Source organism: Heloderma suspectum, chromosome 4 (assembly GCF_057233095.1).
Source record: "Heloderma suspectum isolate Gila_16-S chromosome 4, 16-S_ref, whole genome shotgun sequence".
Lineage (NCBI taxonomy): Eukaryota > Metazoa > Chordata > Lepidosauria > Squamata > Helodermatidae > Heloderma > Heloderma suspectum.
The window spans coordinates 38,083,356-38,104,103 of record NC_139461.1 but is presented as its reverse complement, the minus strand read 5'-3'; the positions used below and the strand labels follow the sequence as shown (position 1 = coordinate 38,104,103).

Below are 20,748 nucleotides of genomic sequence, written 5' to 3'. Positions count from 1 at the left end.
GATTCCCTATGTACTTACCTGCTGGAAGATCAGAGAGAATTAGCCAGAGTATTCCAAGTGGAGGCAGTTAGACTGTCACTCAAACATATCAACATCAAGTGGATTGCAGTGCAAGGTCAATGGTGGGCTCGGTGGCACTGAGACGACATGCCTGACTCTGGTTCACAGGACTAACACCCGAGGCCCGTTCTAGAATTGAGGACTTATCTTTTGATGGAGAAGGCCTGTTTAATTCTAAGATGGATGACCAGATGGACTCTGTGCAGAATGCCAGAACAACAGCTAAGAAGATGGGAACAACTTCAACAGCAATAGACATACAGACCTCGCCATTGGTTTAGACAACAGCCTTCATACTATAAAAAGCAAGTTGCAGACCTTACTTCTCAGTACCAGCCACAGCAGCACCAGCAGAGGAAGCAGTATTCTGCTACTAGATTCCTTACCTCCCATAATAAGGCGGACACCTCCTCCAAACGGTGTCATTGACTTGGTACCAGCCCACGTTGGTCGTTCCCTCCTGGGCCTACACGACTGTCTTTTGTTCTTCCTCCTGACGTAGCGTGCGATAACCTTGGATCAGTGGGTGTCGGCTATTGTTCGACACAGTTACAAGATCAAATTTGATTTTCTCCCCACAGTGGGAACCGTTTGAGTGACCCCGCCATCGGTCGCATTACATCTAGAGATGGGATCCCTCCTCTGGAAGAGAGCCATCCAGTTGTCAGGGTGGAAACTGAGCCCAGAGAGCCCCAGAGCAGTTCTGATTCTGAGGAGGAACAACAGTCCGTGGGAGAGGAGCCAGCTCATCCCTCACAGGCTCAGCACCTGGCAGAGATTCCTCCTGCCGGCATTCCTGAGATAGAGAGTGACCCTGCCTGGCAGTGAGGGAGTGCGGGAGGGGGGCTTCTTAGATGCTTGACGCAGACGCAAAGAGCGACGAGCGATGGAGGGCGCGGAAAGGAGGCGTAGCGCCCGTGTGGCACGCAAGCAACGGCCGCCTCCCATGGACCCAAGGGAAAGAGGGAGGATCTCTCCCTAGCCCATAAGTTCTGGGTCTTCAAGTGACTCTTTCAAATGGGGATCAACTGCCTACTTGAAGCTTAGGCCACTCTGCTGTTCCTTGCTTTAGTCACTGGTGATTAGCATCTGAAAGAGTCATTAAGTTGTAAAAGGATTAAAGCTTTGAAAAGAAATTCTTTCGTCTGTGTCTTGAGTTGGCTGTTGGAATCTACTGAGAGAGGCAGCCAAGGTGCTTCTGACACCAGTGTACTTTGTCCAGAGAGTTTTTTCTCCTGTTACTTCACAGTTCCGAAATGGGATGGCAATCTTTGCCCTGTGTTGGACCTGTGGAAGTTAAACAGGTTTCTCACACCCAAGAGATTCAGGATGGCTACACTTTCAACAATCCTCCCCTCCTTCGGAAAGGTGTCTGGTTCACAGTGGTGAACCTCAGAGATGCTTACTTCCACATAGCAATTGAAGAGCCATTCTGGAGGTTCCTTTGCTTCGCAGTAGGACCAGATATGTTTCAGTTCCGCGTGCTACCTTTCAGCCTTGCCATGGCACCGAGGGTGTTTACAAAATGCATGGCAGTAGTCTGTGCATATCTCCAGCTCAGGGGCATTAACGTTTACCCCTATTTAGATTCCTGGTCAACATTTCCAAAGAGGCCATGATTCATTCTGTCAATTTTGTTTGGAGCCTTCTTGATTCTCTAGGACTTTGTCTCAATAAGGATAAATCCAGCTTATCCCTTACTCAGAATATAAAATTCATAGGGGCGTTCTTGGATGCCACTATAGGCCATGCTTATCTTCCTTGGGACTGTGTAGTTCAACTAGTACAATTGGCGAGCACTCTATCATGAAAGAGACTTGTTTCCGCATATGACATCCACTGTCTATTAGGACATATGGCAGCGATGGTGTTGGTAGTGGAGTGGACTCAAATGAGAATGTGGCCCATGCAGAACTAGTTTATCCGGGTTTCCTACAACTAGACCAATGCTAGTCAAACTAGACTCAGAATTCTGGATCACATTGCCCAATCCCTTCACTGGTGGATGGATTCTAACAGTCTCAATCGAGGCATTCTTTTTCTGCAACTCCCTCCATCTCGAGTTCTCACCACTGATGCCTCACTAACTGGGTGGGGAGCTTATTGCAGGCTTTTGCAAATCCAAGGTCGTTGGTTGCCAGTGGAGCATCAAGCTCACATAAATTTTCTGGAGCTCCTCACACTATGGAAGGCTCTTCAGGTTTTTGCAATTTACCTCAAGGGCAGACACGTTCAACTCCTGATGGACAATACCTCCATTCTTTGGCATCTGAACAAACGGGGGCACTCATCCAAGCTAGTGGACCTTACCCTAAAAATTTACAAGAGCATACACATCACAACCTATTCATATAGTTAGGACAGAAAACATCTTAGGAGACTCCCTCAGTCACACCTTCTGGACAGCCCATGAGTGGGAACTCCAGTCATCCTACGCAAAGTATTTCGACGATGGGGCTGTCCGTCAGTGGGTTTATTCGCAACACCGTTGAATGCAGTATGCAAGAAGTTTTGTTCGAGAGCGTGAGCAGGCCATTCGTTATTAGGAGACATATTTTTCCTTAATTGGAACGGAGAATTCTTCTATCTCTTTCCTACATTTCCTCTGCTACCTCCGGAGAGGACCAATTGCCTGTTGATTGCTCCATGGTGGCCAAGACAGCCTTCATTCACGATCCTGTCAGACATGGCCAAAGGCAACTTCATTAATCTCCCACTCATAAGGCATTTGATCTCCCAGGATTGGGGAAGAATCTGGCATCTGGACATACATACATTGAAGCTGACCTTCTGGAGCATTCCTTCAAGGTATTGACTGGGTTGGTCCCTTCTCCAGTTCAGTAAAATATTGGATGCTGCAAGGCGACCAGCTACTTGTCACTCTTACAATAATAAATGGGTAACTTTCTGAAAGTTTGCAAAGTCTAAGGGTTTTTCCCCCTCTTCTTGTTCAATTACAATTTTTTTTGGTCATTCCTTTCATCACTTGTTTAAGAAGGGACTTAAGTATTAATCAATTAGAGTATAAAATATGCAGCGGCAATATCAGTAATGAGAGGGCAGATACAAGGATCTTCTGTGTTTAAGCATCCACTCACCAAACCATTTTTGCATGGACTACAGAATTTGGTTCCCCTGTAATGGTGCCAGACCGAGACCTTTCCCAGTGGCTACTATTGACATTAGTCTACTTTCTTGGAAAGTAGTTTTCTTGATAGCCTTCATTTCAGCTACGAGGGCATGAGATTTGTGTGTTCTCTGTATCGACAGTCCTTTTACTGTGTTTCATAAGGACAAGGTTGTTCTTTGACTGGACAGTTTGTTCCTGCCGAAGGTGGTATCCGAGTTTCGTGTAAACCAGCCGGTGGTTATCCCAGCCTTCTTCTCATCACCTTCTTCGGAGAGAAGCCTGCATAACCTGGATGTTTACAGGGCACTGGCTTTTTACAAAGCCCGAACTTAATCTTTTTGAAAATCGCAGACATTATTTGTCTGCTATGGTGGCCCCAATAAGGGCTCACCTGTATCATCCCAAAGACTGGCTGCTTGGAAAAATCAGACTGTAAAATTAGCATACCAGTTTATGGGTCAAGACACTTTGTCTCAGATTTGAGCATGCTTGACAAGCGCGATGGCGACGTCCACAGCATTTGCAGGACCTATGTAAAGCTGCGACATGGTCTACCCCATCTACTTTTGTCAAACGCTACAAGTTGGATGTGCATGCAAGATTGGATTGCAAGTTTGGAAGACTAGTTTTGCCGACAGTGTTATGATGACACAACTACCCACCACCGGTAAGTTGGCTTGTTAATCGCCCATATATGTGATGCACCAAGACCGTGAAGAAGAAAGGCAGGTTGCTTACCTGTAACTGTAGTTCTTTGAGTGGTCATCTGTGCATTCACACAACCCACACATCGTCCCCTCTTTGGTGTCAGTATCTTTTTGGTATTGATACCGAGGATTTTTTCCTTGGATCCGAGAATGTGTGGTCTCAAGGAACTGAGGAGATCGGTGGGAACTCACTCGGACATGTGCACTTGGATGGTGGGAAAGCGTTCCTGCCCAAAAAACCAGCATTCCTCAGCTATGGAAGTTTTCCCGAATAGAGGCTCCATGCAGGCGCAGAGCCCATATGTGTGAATGCACAGATGACCACTTGAAGAAACTACAGTTGCAGATAAGCAATCTGCCTTTCCTGCACAGGGAGTAGGTTACTGGATTGGGGCAATTAACTTTATGGAACTAATAGAGTTTGGTCACAAAAGTTCAAATGTTTACTCTGGAAAATTCCCTTGAGGACTTCTCAGTAACTCTGAATGGGCTGGTTTCAGTACTCAGCATGCCATAAATTCATAGTATATTTGTTGTGTGTTTGGGCAGCTGATTATCACTGATTTGAGAGAGACTTTACTGGTAGTTTGTTACTATATTCATATTGCTGTGATATTTTCCCTCCTTTTTTTCAAACAGGTTGTAGGAGGAAAAATGACTGAATCAGGTCGGCTATGTGCATTTATCACCAAAGTAAAAAAAGGAAGTTTAGCTGATACAGTGGGACATCTTAGGCCAGGTATGAGAGGGACATTCAGTTGAATTCTCTAAGTGGGAAGGGGCCATTTTGATTTTGATTTTACTATGAATTCAGTGCAATGATTTACCACTGTGCTGTTGAGAATACTGCCAGTTAAAAAGCAAAACTTACATTTTGTTGCAAGAGTTGAGGTTATCCCTTCTATATGTTCTTCAGCCTCTGTGGTATACCCTTCATTTTTTATTATGCTAATTTACACCACTCCTATTTTGCTGCTTTCTACAAATAAAATCTCTTTCCCCACTAGAGGTCTGATACAGTTCATGCATATAAAATAGGCAATATATATATCTTAGTCATGCTGAATTTCAGGTTCCTGGAGGTGTGGCAACAGCTATGACATTATTAAATATTGAAAGCCAGGAAGGTGGAGGAAGAACTCCCTCCCCTTTCTTCATGTTTTCAATCAAGCTACTGCCCACATGTGCTAGTGGCTTGAATAAGGAGTTGAAGGGCAGATATGGTAAGAAAAATGCCGTGAGAACAACTAGTTGCCATCGCTGGGAGAGGAAAAAGAGATGGCTGCTTTGTGCCTCCCCCTCCTCCCCATCCATCAGATGTGATGTGGAAATCACTGGCTGTAATAATATAAAGTCAGCATACTAGTCACAAGAGAAGTAGCACTAGCTGTTGAGCTAGTAAGCTGAACGTTGGGCAAGAAATAACAAAATAACTGTCTATGTAAAAAACTTAACATAGATCGATTCCTGCTGTTGTAATGAATAAGGCACTCATTCCTTTTAATCACTGCCATTAGCCTCTTGTTAGATTATACAATATACCATTGTGATTATCTGACTATTTAACAACTTCATCAGAACAAGGCAAAGTTAATAAAATTTGGTCAAACTAGATCCCACCCTCTTTTATATTCACCCCCTCAAACTAACCCAGCCCTCCCCTTGCATTTTGCCCATTGGAAATAAAGAAGGAAAATGCATTTTTTATTTATTACCCACACTTCTAGGCTCCATTGGGCTGCCACTTTCTGCACTAGCTGAAACTTTCAAACTGTCTCCAAAGGTAGTCCCACATACAGAACATTGTAGTAGTCCAATATGGATGTAATAGAGCATAAGTTACATGGAATATATATAAATTCTATGTGAAATAAACCTTCACTATCAGAGAGCAACTGTCTGAGAAAGGAGAACCCCAATTTCAGTTAGTCCTCCCAGAAGCAGGCCTAGAAAGGAAACTACTAAGAAAAGTATCAAGCTTATATTTTTTTCTTTTTTGTTCTTTTTCCTAGGTAGACACTCCTCCAGGAAATAATTCCTGGTGGGATAGGTGTCTTTAACTTTGATTGTAAGCACATTTATGTAAGTTCTACTGCAGCCAAAGAGCCTTTCTCACAATGTGCTTAGGATCAGTTGTATTATGCTGATATTCTTTATCCCATGGGAAATTATGCTAGGGGGATGCAATTACACTTTTTCTTAGTTTGAAGCTTGCAAATTATTTCCAACTTTCAACCTAATGTACAGCTCCCTTAAACTAGGCTCTCAATTTCATGGTCCAATCATAAGGCCCCTTTCACCCATTGACGTCTTTAAATGACCATTTAACATGATTATTGCTGAAACCAGTGCTTTACTACCTGAACAGATTTATTTTTGAACACGTATTCATTGGTGCCTCTGGATTCAGTTGGGTGTTCAGTAGAATATGAGACAAAATGAATAGTGCAAAGGGAACTGTTCTGTTTTGAGAGTATTCTGGTAATTTACATCAGTGGGAGAATTCTGTTTCATCACACACATTTTCTGTAAAGCAAAATATTATCTTAGGAGGAATTCTTTGATTTGGGTAGAAAAAGTGTGTTTATGAATTCTAGGGTGGCCAGGTGTCCTCTTTTACAGAGGGCAGTCCTCCATTTGATGGGCTGCCAGAGGACCATCCTCTTTTTGAAGGCATCCTCTATTTGAATGGCTATCCTGTCAAATTCCAGTTTAAAGATAAAGAACCATAAGTACTGTTGCCCATCAACAACTTGGCACCTGGACAGCAGACTGAATAGGCAGGCAGAAAGGTCACCTGGTCACAGTCTTCCACAGTATGCTGAGATGTACTGTTTTTTAATTTAAATTACAATAAATATTGTAATTTACAATATTTACAATATTGTAATTTACAATAAACAGCCAGTGTGGTGTAGTGGCAAGGGTGTTGGACTAGGAGCTGGGAGATCTGGGTTCTAGTCCCCACTCGGCCATGGAAGCTCACTGGGTGACTTTGGGCCAGTCACAGACTCTCAGCCCAACCCACCTCACAGGGTTGTTATTGTGAGGATAAAATGGAGAGGAGGAGGATAATGTAAGCCGCCTTGGGTTCCTTGCAAGAGGAAAAAAGGCGGGGTATAAATGCAATAAAATAAATAAATAAATAAATTTCTAAATTTGCATGTATACATATAAATTTGTAAGTGCAAATGTTGTGCAGATCTCTACGTTCTTTTGTCTTCTTCTTTTTGGTAATGCACTTCCTCATTTTTGACGATTTATAAGTGGCCACCTTAAGTATTTTTTTTTATTAAATTTATTAATCTCCCATCTGGCTGGTCACCTAGCCACTCTAGGCGATGTACAACATACAATAAAACAGTTTAAAACAAAATTCTACAGTAAAAAAACAGGTAAGGCTAGGACTAAGTTGTAGCTTAAAAACAAACCTTTCTATATTAAACAAAAAAAGTCAAAGTTGTACAATTTACAAATTAGGTTAAGTAGTCCACACACAAACATCAGTTCATAGAACACATTTCCCTTCCTAAACAGACTTCTGTGGCTACTGTTTCAGGTGATGAAGTGTTAGAATGGAACGGAAGACTTTTGCAAGGAGCCACTTTTGAAGAAGTGTACAATATCATTCTAGAATCCAAACCAGAGCCACAAGTGGAGCTTGTAGTTTCGAGGCCAATTGGGTGAGTTGTTATTAGGGATTCCATTCTTTACTTGCTTAAAACATGCACAGACTTTGCTTTTAAAAAAAGCTCCAAACTGATTTTAAAAGCTCTTATAGAAACAGAAAGATTGTAATGGCTGCATGTTCCATAACCAATTAACTTCTTTAACCTCAGCTTGCCTCCTTCCCCTTGCATTGATGCATTTCTTGAGTACTGCAGTGCTTACTGAAATCTGTTATATGTGGTGGTGCTCATAAAATATTTGGAAACTTCAAACATGGCTGCCAGGTTCAAACTAGAACTGATCATAGTGATCATATCTCACCAATATTGAAGGATCTGCATTAGCTTCTGGTTTATTTCTGAGTATAATTCCTGGTTTCCTATGGCTAACAGGCGAATTATTAAATACGAAGCATTAATCATTCAGGTTCCATGCCAAGTCTGTCCTATTTACCCAAGCTTTTAACTAAAAATAGCTCTCAATATCCATGCGGGTTGATGTTTATTCTGTACTGCTGTTTAGCTTTGTATTATTAATGTTAGGCTGTTTTATTGTTTTACTGTTTATTGTTTATTGAAAGTCACCTTGAGTATTTTTTATAGTGGAAAGTTGGGCTAGACATATTTTAATAAGTAATAGTATTTCATTGTCCCGCTTGGAGTTCTTAGTGCATATACAAATGTAATGATTTTACTAAAATAGTACCATTTCATAAAGTTATGGATAAAACAAATAGTCATTGTCTGATTTTATATTTTTGTCTAGAATTATAGAATAGATACAGATCAGTTTTTAGTACCATAGCTAGGTTTTCTTATAGTAAGGCTTTCTTACAATAATCCTGTACAGATTAGTGTGTATCCTTGTTTTATAAATGCTTCAACATGTAGCCCTGGTGCAGACAAAATGACAAGCCATAGTTTGTTGTTATGGAAACAAGCCTGCATTCATCTTGTCTTGGACTCTGGGACTCCCTCCCCCCCTTCACACATGAGAGGAAGAAATTGAAAGCTTCCACTTCCAGCTTTTAACTAACCACAGTTCCCCATAACATCTAAACATGGTGGACAATGGTTTGTTCTAACTGTGATTAAAACAAACTGGGATCCAACCATAGTTTGTTAACTAGGGGTGCGGCGGGTCATATGGCCCTGAAGCTTGTGCAGGCTTGTTGTTGTACTGCATAGTTCATTGTTAAGTCTGAACCTGTCCATTTAAATTGCACAGCTACAGAAATGCAGTGCAAACACGTACTTTAAACTATAATTAAGAACTAAAGACATACTCTTTAGGGAACAATCAAAAGAAATCTAAGTATATTTGAACCCCATTGAAATCAATGGGATTTAAGTGAACTTACTGCATTCTATATTTCTGTAAAAGTTACTTGCATCCAATCTGATTTAGGCATTGAGAAATATCAAAACCATTTGTGGGACCTGGAGGGCATTCAATGCAGGTACAGTGTACTTCAGCAGGTATACATGCCCATGAGTACAGTGTACTTCAGCAGGTATACATGCCCATGAGATAATCTCCTTGCAATTAATAAAACTGCCCTTAAAACAATTTGTTGGTCCTTATAATATATTACTGTGTCTCTGTCTTTTAGGGCACAATCCTAACTAGATAGGCGGCCGCCTCCAAACTCGGAGGCGACCGCCTATCCAAAGCAAGGCAGGAGAGGCACAGGGGGGATCGTTCCCTTTGTGCCTCTCCTGCCTTGCTATTTTTCGCTAGACAGCTGTTTTTGGCTGTCTAGTGGCGGCGGGGGTGGTGACTGGGAGAGGAAGCTGCCATACGACACATTGCATGTGTCGTATGCGCAGCTCTGCTGTCCCCACCACGAACCCCCCCCTTTTCAGTTGCTCCACACTCCTCTTCTGAGCGCGGAGGATGGGGAGGCAGTGCAGACGAGGGGGGAGATTGGTTTTCCGGGAACTGACCTCAGAGCACGGGCTCCAAGGTTGGTTCCCAGAAATGAGCATATCCTGTGGCCCTCTAGACAGTGTCTAGTGGCCATAGGATTGCTCCTTTAGCTGCATCCATGTAACTGTATGAAAATATTGGGTAGTATCCAATGATGTCTGTGTGCTAGCAGAATGGACACCACTGGCAAATGGATTCCTTCTGTATCCCCCCACCCCAATCTGTTAAGCAGAATTGGGGGACCTCTGGAACAGATGTGGGTGTGTGCAGGGGGTATGGTGGGGGTAGAGGGAATGGAGGTTCTGTTGCACAATGCTGGATGTGTAGCCTATTAATTCATATGTGTATATAGACAACTAATGTTATCTTTTCTGTGATTTAGCTAGTCTGCTATGTGGTATTCCCTCTTTTAATTTCATAATTGTTATTTGCTTACTAACTCTGTAAATGGTAGATAAGTTTAAGCATGTTTTGTTCTTCATAATTGCAGGGATATTCCCAGAATACCTGACAGTACACAGACACAGTTGGAGTCCAGTAAGTTCCATTTTTCTGGGTCAGATAGATGTAATGGCAGATATTTGAACATAAGCTGGAAATTGAAAAGATGTTTATGTGCTTTCTAAATCTTGCCTCTTTGTTTGTGTCTGTATAGGTATCTCTTTTCTATGTCTTCTATCTTTTCCCATCTTTGTTTAATAATAAACTATCAGAAGTCAGGAAATACAATGTTATGGTAGTTTTTTTAAAAATCATGCTACTCTTTATTAAAAAGGGGGAAAACACAGTGTGTAAAAATAGGATTGATGCCAATCCTAACTTTTTAATTTCCTGTTTTTTGTTAATGTTGTATACTGCAGCTTTATTAAATAAAATACATTTCATGATACACATTTAATATCTGGATTTTTATATTTTAAAGAAATCAGTACACCAAAGAAATATTCTTAAAGAGTGCAATCTTAAGCATGTCTACTTAGATGTAAGCCCCATTGAGTTCAATGGAGCGTACTCACATGTAGGTGTATGTAGGATTGCAGCCCAAGCATTTAAGATTTGGCCCCATGCCAGTCTTTTGTTATATGACAATATTCTGCGGCATATGTCAAGAACAGGGCATACCAGCAGGCCAGAGCAATAGCTCAAAACAATGATGTTTGGGCAGGTGCATCTGAACAACTGTGAAAGGACTGTGATGCTGCTTCCTTCCTGATTTTGGATTTGTGTACCGCTTTCAGCTTCAAAGTATTTTTATGGCTGAAGGATGACACAAACCTCAGTAATTATTTCAGGCATTAGTCACCAGTTTATTGTTGAAGAGAATAGCTATACTGCTTTTGCAAATACAGTATTTAAAAGACGGTTACATTTTCTTCTCACTGGAGAAAGAAAATATTTATTTTCCTATTGTAAAATATTATTGTCCTGGACTTATTCTAAATGTAATTTAATAAGCAAACAATTACTTTAAGAATACTTGATATTGCCAAACCCAAATGACAAAATACAAGTTCTTGTATTTAAGTATTTTTTAACAAAGGTAATAAAAGAACTGAGCTGCACTCCTCAAGAAGAATATTAATGCAAATGAGTCCCAATTAAATTTCTTGAACCATTAATCAGTCCCATTGAATATCAAGTCTAAAAGCTCATGTGACTAGGTGTATGATTTGAGCTTTAGAATTGACAGGGATTCTACATATTTATTATGGTAGATTTTTTAAGAATAAGTCACACAATCCAGCCAAAGTTAAGTACGTTTATGTTATATTAATTTAAATAGGTATGATTAAAGCATATGCTTTACTTTCCCATTAAAATAAATGGGATCTATAAGTATTTAGCTTTGGCCTCATTGTGCCCATTATTTGCTCAGCATTCCATTTATATTTTTCACCTTTCATCTTTAGAGTTTTAAATCAAGTGTTAATATTCACTCGTGACTTTTTCCATACTGCTTGTATGTTTTTCTCTTTATGTTCAAATGCTTCCAGTCCTAATGTTTACATAATCGGAATATAAAATTGTATAATTGATATTATTAATAAAATTGTACTTTCAGGTTCTAGCTCATTTGAATCTCAAAAAATGGACCGGCCTTCTATTTCAGTCACTTCTCCCATGAGTCCTGGCATGTTGAGAGACGTTCCACAGTTCTTATCTGGACAACTTTCAGTATGTAAACATTTGATGGGTCTTATTCACTTTGTTATTTGTAATAAAATACATCTAATGGAAAATGCCAGGTATCTGTAAACTAAAATTGTTGCTGTCTTCAATTCTGTTTTCATTCAGCAGATTTTCAACATGGATGAGGCTGCACCTTATTAAGCACAATCTTTTAAGTTCTTAGAATTATATTTTCCATTTACAGATATACATCATGAATGTGCACAGTTGACAACAGCTATATACGATAGGTTCTAGCAAAAATATGCAAGGATAATGTAGATTCCCATACATGTAATTGGAAAATTAGACCCATGTTTTCAGTAATTTAAGAGAACTGAAGTTTTAGAATTCACAGGCTTCCACAACTGTTCCCTGAGAAGATTCCTTTATGACATTAAGGGCACAATCCTATGCATGTTTAGACAGAAAAAAGTCCTACAACTCCCAATATTCCCCAGCCAGCTCTAGCCAGCATAGCTGGCTGGGGAATGCTGAGAGTTGTAGGACTTTTTCTGCCTAAATCTGCATAGGATTGCACCCTTAGTTATTCTAGAAACCTCTCCACTAGCTCCTGATCACTCTCATGCTACTCAGTTTCACTGTGGCTATGTTGCACCATTAAGACCAGTGCAAGATTTCACATTCACACTCACAAATAATTTCGGATAGTGTGAACCACTTTCCTTTTTCTTTTCTTTTTTGAAAATCTAAGAAGAATCTTCAGAAGTGTGCAGCCTTTGAAATCTTCATCTGCTTCCACTAAAGTAACTAACAATGTTCTTTTAGTAGGAAAAGCAATTTTGGAAGAGTTTATATTTAAGTGGTGAATAAGGTAGAAAATAAATACAAAAAGAATTTGTGGCACTGGAATATACAAAATATAGGGAAATGGGAATCTGATTTTTAAAAACAGATTTCCATAATAATAGAGAGATTGAGAGAGAGAGAAGATTACAAAACTGCTTAGTTTACTTCCCAAACCAAGAAAAACACAAATTGATTTTAATCCATATTAAATAAATGTTTTCACATTATTGTTAAATTTCACTTAATAGTAGAAAAGTGACTTATTTGACAGCAGGACACACAGTCAACTGGGAATTTATTCCGTAGAAGTAACATTGAAGTGAAAGTATTTGTTCAAGAATCGAATAGTTTTTTTAGAGCTACCTTTTAATTTCTCCTGAATTACGTAGATGTTCCAAAGGCACTGGGGGTTCATTAATGTTAATAATAATAAGAATAAGAATAAGAAGAAGAAGAAGTAACTCCTGTTACTGATCACTTTGCTGCTGAAATGTTTTCCCACACTACATCTGCTGACATCATTAGGGAACTGTGCTTTAAGACAGCTTTGTTGTAACAAAACCAGTGAATTACATGGCCTCTGATTTCCTCCAAACTAGCATATCTTACCCTTTCTTTTGCTCTGTGATATATTGTATTTACTTGTTAGAATTATTTATATCCTAATTTTTAGGATATAAATCCAAGGCAGTTTACAAGTAACATCAACATTCATTAATAAAACACAATAGACAATATAAAAAATACAAGACATCATCAGGATCCTTCACACACAGCAGCGGTTGATGGGACAGGTAGGTGGACAGAACAGTCCAGCTGGAACAGGTATGGGCATGTGGCATTATCCTCATCTGCTTTCTTCTTTGTCTTGGAATCCTTGCCACAGGACAGCTGGTGGCAGATTGCCCTAAGGAGGGAGGGGGTAGTCCAGCTGGAGTAGGTTCTGGGGTGGGTTTTGTCTGCCTCCCTTGCTCTTTTGGGATCCTTCCAACAGGTAGATGGCCTTGAGAGGGCAGAGAAAGTCAAACTACACAGGCTCTGAGGTGGTCTTTGTCTGCCTGCCTTGCTCTCCTGGGATCCTCCTACAGGGCTCTTGGTAGTAGATGGCTCGGTTGGGGCGGGGCAGGGATAGACAAGCTGGAGGAGGCTCTGAGATGAATCCTTGGATCCTTCCCATTCTTGTTGTATCATTCTCTAGACAAAGGAGACTGCTTATAAAACTTGAATAATGCCTCTCTAATGAGAGAAGCTATACCTCTATTCCTCCACCGTAGGAAACAGCAGAGAGTTGACCCAGTCCAGTTAACCCTCATCTGGAATGGATCTGTATGTGTAAATTTCTGTGTACATAAGTTTTGTGCATTTTGGAAGGCTGCTTTGCTCCCTATAGAGAGAAAAAGAAACTGAGGATAGTGATGGTAGCAGGACTAAGGATAGTGATGAGAACTGAGAGTACTTGTGTTAGGGCTCTATCAAATTTGGTAGAGTGAGATAATAAAAAAGGTTGCTGATGCTTAGATGATTTTCCATGATGCATGCCCCAATTTCACAATGGTAGTTCTCCTGGCATCCACCTGTGGAACCTCCTCTGTTGGGGGAGATTTGGTCATTGAGATACTATCTGTCCCTGTGATAAAAAGAGTTCTGTTGGAACTAGGGGTGTACGAAACCCCGCTTACCTGGCTCCACCGGGTTCCGCAGGTGGGGAGAGGCGATCCATTCCTCCCCCCCAGAATCCTGCCCAGCTGGCTCTGCTCCACGGCTAGGCCACAGAGCCGCTGGCCGGGCCAACCTGCAGTGGGGCCTCCAGCCGCTGCCGGGCTGGTGCGGACGCAAATGGCATCCTGTGTAGGGGACGCCATTTGCGTCCCTACGCCGGCTCGTGATAGGCTACGTAAATATTTACGTAGCCTATCACGGCTAAAGCAGGGACGCAAATGGTGTCCCCTACGCCATTTGCGTTCCTGCTTTAGCCGTGATAGGCTACGTAAATATTTATGTAGCCTATCACAGCAAAAAAAAAAGGGAACCCAAATGGCAGTGGCTATGGCGGCTGCCATTTGCGTTTCCTTTTTTAGCTGTGATAGGCTACGTAAATATTTACGTAACCTATCACGGCAAAAAAAAGGGGAACCCAAATGGCGGCAGCTATGGCGGCTGCCATTTGCGTTCCCTTTTTTTGCCATGATAGGCTACATAAATATTTACGTAGCCTATGACAGCCTCCGCAGGGATGCAAAGGGCGTCCCTGTGTTAGCTGTGATAGGCTACGTAAGTATTTACGTAGCCTATCACGGCCTTTCGAAAGACGTGCGAATGACGGCTGCAGACGTGGCCACCATTCGAGGAGCACCAGAACGGCCAACCAAGGTAGGCTCTGTTCCGGGCCCATTTCGCGGAGTGGGGGGGGCAGGGGGGCTTCGTTCCACCATGGATTTCGGGGGGCCGAATGCGCTGGCATTCAACCTCACCGAGATCCATGGCGGAATTCTCCGCTGCTGTCAGGAGTGCCCTAGCGGCCTCTTTCAGTACACTCCAATAGCCCACTCAAGACACAGATGAAAGGATTCTTTTCAAGGCTTTAATCCTTTTACAGCTTCATGACTTTCATATGCTAATCACCAGCAACTAAGCAATGAACAGCAGAGTATCCTATGCTCCGGGTTAGGCAGTTGGTCCCCGTTTGAAGGAGAATCACTTGAAGACCCTGAACTTATGGGCTAGGGAGAGATCCTCCCTCTTTCCCTTGGGTCCATGGGACGCAGCCATTGCTTGCGCGCCACACGGGCGCTACGCCTCCTTTCCGTGCCCTCCATCGCTCATCGCTGTCTGCGTCGAGCGTCTAGCAAGCCCCCCTCCCACACTTTCTCACTGCCAGGGTCACTATCTACCTCAGGAATGCTGGCAGGAGGAATCTCTGCCAGCTGCTGTGCCTGTGAGGGATGAGCTGGCTCCTCTCCCACGGATTGCTGATCCTCCTCAGAATCAGAACTGCTCTGGGTTTCTATCGGCTCAGTTTCCACCCTGACAGCCATGCCTAGTTGGAACTCTGTCTCTAGTTATTGTCTATTCTGCTGCTGTGTTCCTAGTTCTTAGCATGCAAGGGTCATGAGTATATAGGTAGCAATGGCCATAGGTGGAGCGGAGTCTTTGGTATTTACCAATAAAGATGGTTGTTCTCCCTGTTGCTTTCACCAATGCATTATGGAGTATTACCTGGGTATGAATGTCAACGGGGGCACTTTTTCTATACATATTTACCCTGTGTCCTCTGGGGAACACTTAAACCCTATTATAGGGAGGGCTGTTTTGACAGTACACAATTTTGCTATATTTCAGGGATGGAGAAGAAACACTGTAGGTATGAGTGTTTGACTGTTGTGCAGATATACCTCTTCTTTGAAGTAAAAGCATTCACTTCAGAGGGTACAGGACACATTTTTGCTGGATTGTGCCCAAGTACTCCAAATAGCTGAAAAGACATCTCATTCCCACTTCATTAGATTCCACACCACTTCAGGCTTCAGGAAAACTCCAGATTCCACATGGCATTGTCATGAAACCAAATCAAAGTGAGTTCCTGCCTCCACACCCTTCTCTTCTGGTGGAAAACTTGAAGCAGATAGCAGACAATGGGAGACAAAGGTGTAAACATCATTGCTTCCATGACCCTGCTGCCAGGTCAATATAAACAGACAGCAAGGTTAACAAAAGCATGGATGGGTGAGGCAGATTTTGTGAAACTTTTTATCCTTCTCAAGCCAGTTTCTGAGCATAAGAACCTTCAAAAGTGCTTGGCTCACCTCTAGCTTATACTGAAGACAACCTATTGGATTATTTTAGGGACTGGGCCACAGCTGTGGTAAAGAAATAATTCTTTGCTGCTTCTATTGCATCCTCAGAGTGCCATGCAGTAGAGTTTTCTAAGCAGTGGAAGGTCTGAGAAACCTGTTTCAATCCGGAAAAATAGTTATTTGAAGTGATGAGTATGCTGCATATTTTGCAGACAGTGTGGTGGCTGCTGATGTGATAAGACAACAGAGTTTAATATGTTAGCTATAATAATTTTGTTTGGATATTGTTTACTTGGATTAGTTTCAGTTGCAGTCAACAGTTGTTTAAATGACCAGTTGTGAGATGGATATGGAAGAAGTTAAAAACTTGGCAAACTAGATGATGTTGCACTCTACCCCCACTCCTCTTTCTTTTCATTCCCCCTCTGGCAATGTGCCAGAACATCTTTAAGTGATTGTCTTGTCTTGTCTGTACTAAAAAAAGATATATATCTTGACATGTATTCCTGCACCTGTTACAAATCTGTTTCCAATGTTCAATTTTTAGGAAAGACTAACAAATAAGCAATCACTCTGCAATTTCATTTGAATGCTGTTGATTTCGAAGATCCCTTCCAGAGTAGGCTTGGGTACAGTTCTGTGAATGCAGTTGTAGCCTTGGTCTAGGTTTTTTGCTTTGATAATGATCAAAAGCCCACTAGATCTTTTGCTACCTTTTAATTGTTGATCTTGAAATATTGACAGAAAGGTTTAAAGGGATAGAATAGAGGAATCTGTATGGGGTCATACAGGAATCTACCTTGCTCACCTTACTGTTCCATGCATGTATTAAATTTCTAGGGAAATCTTGCAGAATATTGGAGTGGTGTGGAGTGATCAGAGTGGTGTTCTGATGACAGCTCTGTCATTCTTTTTCATCTGGACCAGGTCCTGCTATTGTAGTCAGGGACAGTGAATTGAGTGTGCACTTGTTTCCTTAAGTACAATTCACCTTCCAGACTCCACCCCTCCCAGCTTTTCATCCCTTCCCTTTTGAATCTTGCTACAGGCCTGTGTTAAGAGCCCTTTAAGGAACCTGTATAAAACCCTGTTATTAAAAGCTAATAAAATACCAACATGTGTGGAGCAGTACCCAAATTCTATAATCAAGGTTCAGCTGACAATACATATGATTATAAATAATCATCTATCAAGTGGTCACTTACTACAGTGTGCATGTGTCGATGTCCAAGTTGGTCATCTATAATTACCTACCAAACAGTGGGTACATCAGCAGCCAATCAAAATTCTGAGGAAGGACAGAAGTGGTGGTATTTGGCTGTTGTGGGGAAGGGGGGTGGGGATCTGTGTGCAGATAAGCTTGATATAATTTGAACCCAGACAAGACAGGAAGGATAGGAATACTCGTATTTTGACCTGTTCTTATTACCTAGGCTTCCACTACTACTTTGGATGCTCCTAGTTCCATTGTGTTATTTGGAACTCCATTCTGCAGCAATGGCAAAGGGTACATTTTACTAACTTTACCTGACAAGGCTGCTTTTGTCACCTTGAGGACAGATTACTGGAGAGTGCTGTACTTGGCATTGACCTTAATAACTTCAGAAACTGAGGTGGACGCAGTATGTGATGACCCTCCTCCTAAATGAAATGTATTTCTGAAAGCATATTATTGCAGCACTCCAAGATCTATACTGCCTCCTTGTATTCTTCCGGAAGAAATGTAACGTTCTGGTTAAACATTTATTTTTATGTTTTTGGCTTATACAATGTTCTAGCTTGAGTTTTTGCAATCGTATGAGGAAAAGCAATCAGTAAATATAGTAAAAAAAGGCAACATTCAAAGTGATTAAAATGCATAAATGATCTGTAGCATCAGAAGAGATACTAGCAATATAATGATCTCAAAGAAATAGGCAGAAAAATACTTTTGTGTCATTAGCATGCATTAGGGCAGTGGTGGGTAACTTATAGTCCATGGGGCACATGCAGTCCCCATCGGCCTTTTTGGAGGGCCTCCACTGCTACTGTGCCTCTGAATTTGCTGCCGAAATTGGGTGCCATGGCAGTGGCAAGGAAAAAATAACTTAACACTTAAAAGGCAAAAGCAGCACAGCAAAAGGGCCTATTTTAAAATAAAATACCCCCCGTTACTGCACTGCTGAATTTTTGCAGCAAACCACTGCATTTTTTAAATGGAGGCTGCTGAATGTTGGCAGTACATCAGTGGGGGCAGACGGATAGCCTGCAGGGGGTCTGGGGGTGGGACACAATAACTCACCCACCCTCAGCTCCTAGAGGTTGCCAACCCCAGTATTAGGGCATTCTAAATGGTTTCTTTGTCTAGTGAAGAAGAATTCAGATGGGATTCTGACTAGAAACTGAGCCAGTCATAAGAACATAAGAAGAATCATGCTGGATCAGACCAAGGTCCATCAAGTGCAGCATTTAGGGATGTACGAAAGTCACTTACCTTTTTGCGGATTCTGTTCATGGTGTGATGGGAGGCGTTCCGTCCCTCCCCCCGGAATCCTCGATGGGGGGGAGGCGATCCGGTCCTCCCCCCCCAGAATCCTCGACGGCTGGCTGTGCTCCGTGGCAGCTCCGCGGAGCAGCTGGCCAGGCCCAGGCCAGGGCCGTCCGCAGCCGGATTTCCGGCCACGGAGGGCTCTGGGTAAAAAACAAACAACGCGTATGCAAATGGCGGTGGCTACGGCCGCTGCCATTTGCGTTCCTCATTTTTCGCCGTCTTACTCTATGTCAGTATTTACGTAGACTAAGACGAAGAAAAGAAAGGGGAACGCAAATAGCGTAGCGGGTGCTATTTGTGTTCCCCTTTATTTTCACCGTCCTAGTCTACGTAAATATTTACATAGACTAAGACGACCAAAAATAAGGAATGCAAATGGTGGCAGCCATAGCTGCCGCCATTTGCGTACACGTTTTTTTTTTAACCCAGCCGTGATAGGCTACGTAAGTCTTTACGTAGCCTATCACTACTATGTAAAAAAAAAAAAAAGACGAGACTGTAAATGGCGGCGGCGGCAGCCGGTCGGAAGACCAGCCGCCGCTGGAGCCACCGCTGTCCGGAACATCCGCCCCAGGTAAGTCTCGCCCCGGGGGGGATCTGCAGGGGGTGGGGGTGGTGGCAGGCCATTCCGCCATGGATTTCGGGGGGCTGAATGCACTGGCATTCGGCCTCACCGAGATCCGTGGCAGAATTCTCTGACATCCCTACCAGCATTCTTTTCACACAGTGGCCAGCCAGCTGCTCATTGGAAACCCACAAGCAGGACATGAGTGCAATAGCACCCTCCCACCTGCATTCCCCAGCAACAGATGTACATAGGCACACTGCCTCTGATACTGAAGATAGCATATAGCCATTTAAACTAGTAGCCACTGATAGCCTTATCCTCCATGAATTTGTCCAGTTTTAAAGCAATTCAAATAGTCGCCATCACTACATGTTGTGGAATTGAATTCCATAGTTTAACTATGTGCTGTGTGAAGAAGTACTTTCTTTTATCTGTCCTGAATCTTATACAAATCAGCTTCCTTGGATGACCCTGGGTTCTAGTACTGTGAGAGAGGAAGAAAAATGTCTCCCTGTTGACGTTCTCCACACCATGCATAATTTTGTAAATCTCTATAATATCTCCTCTTACTCACCATTTTTCTAAGCTAATAAGTCCCAGCTGTTGTAACCTTTCCTCATAGGGGAATTGCTTTTTTCACCTCTACAATATCCTTTTTTAGGTATGGTGATTAGAACTGTACACAGTATTCCAAGTGTGGTTGCACCATAGATTTGTATAAGGGCGGTATGATACTGACAGTTTTCAATTCCTTTTCTAATTACATGTAATGTGGAGTTTGCCTTTTTCACAACAGCCACAGACTGGGTCAACATTTTCATCAAACTGTCCACCACAATCCCAAGATCTCTTTCTTGGTGAACCACCACTAGCTAATGATGAACGGCCCCATCTCTGTCTGGGGTGTGGGGCATAGGGATGTACGAAAGTCACTTACCTTTTCAAAGGGTGAGATTTGTGGTGGGGGAAGGCGGTCCGTCCCTCCCCCCGAAATTCTGGCCGGGGGGGAAGGTGCTCCGTCCCTCCACTCCGAAATTCTGGCTGGCCAGCTCTGCTCCGCAGGGATTCTGCGGAGCTGCCAGCCGGCTCCGCCAGCGGCCGGACATCCAGCCGCTGGCTAGCAGGGACGCAAATGGCGGCGGCCGTAGCTGCCGCCGTTTGCGTCCCTGCAGTCAGCCGTGATAGGCTACGTAAATGTTTACGTAGCCTATCACGGCTGATTTAAAAGAAAAAAAACACGTGTACGCAAATGGCGGCGCCCATGGGCGCCGCCATTTGCGTTCCTTATTTTGTCACATCTTAGTCTTTGTAAACATTTATGTAGACTAAGACGTGCCAAAATAAGGAACGCAAATGGCGGCGCCCATGGGCGCCGCCATTTG

General features: G+C 42.5%; 1 protein-coding gene across 1 annotated transcript in view; it reads left to right on the top strand.

Annotated features, from left to right (window-relative positions):
- RIMS2 (regulating synaptic membrane exocytosis 2) overlaps positions 1-20,748 on the top strand; it is a 616,900-nt gene that overhangs the window by 302,333 nt on the left and 293,819 nt on the right. The window contains exons 9-12 of the mRNA XM_084848966.1: positions 4,537-4,636; positions 7,457-7,580; positions 9,986-10,032; positions 11,558-11,670. Of these exons, the coding sequence (XP_084705092.1) occupies positions 4,537-4,636; positions 7,457-7,580; positions 9,986-10,032; positions 11,558-11,670 (384 nt within the window). The remainder of the gene's footprint in view (positions 1-4,536; positions 4,637-7,456; positions 7,581-9,985; positions 10,033-11,557; positions 11,671-20,748) is intronic.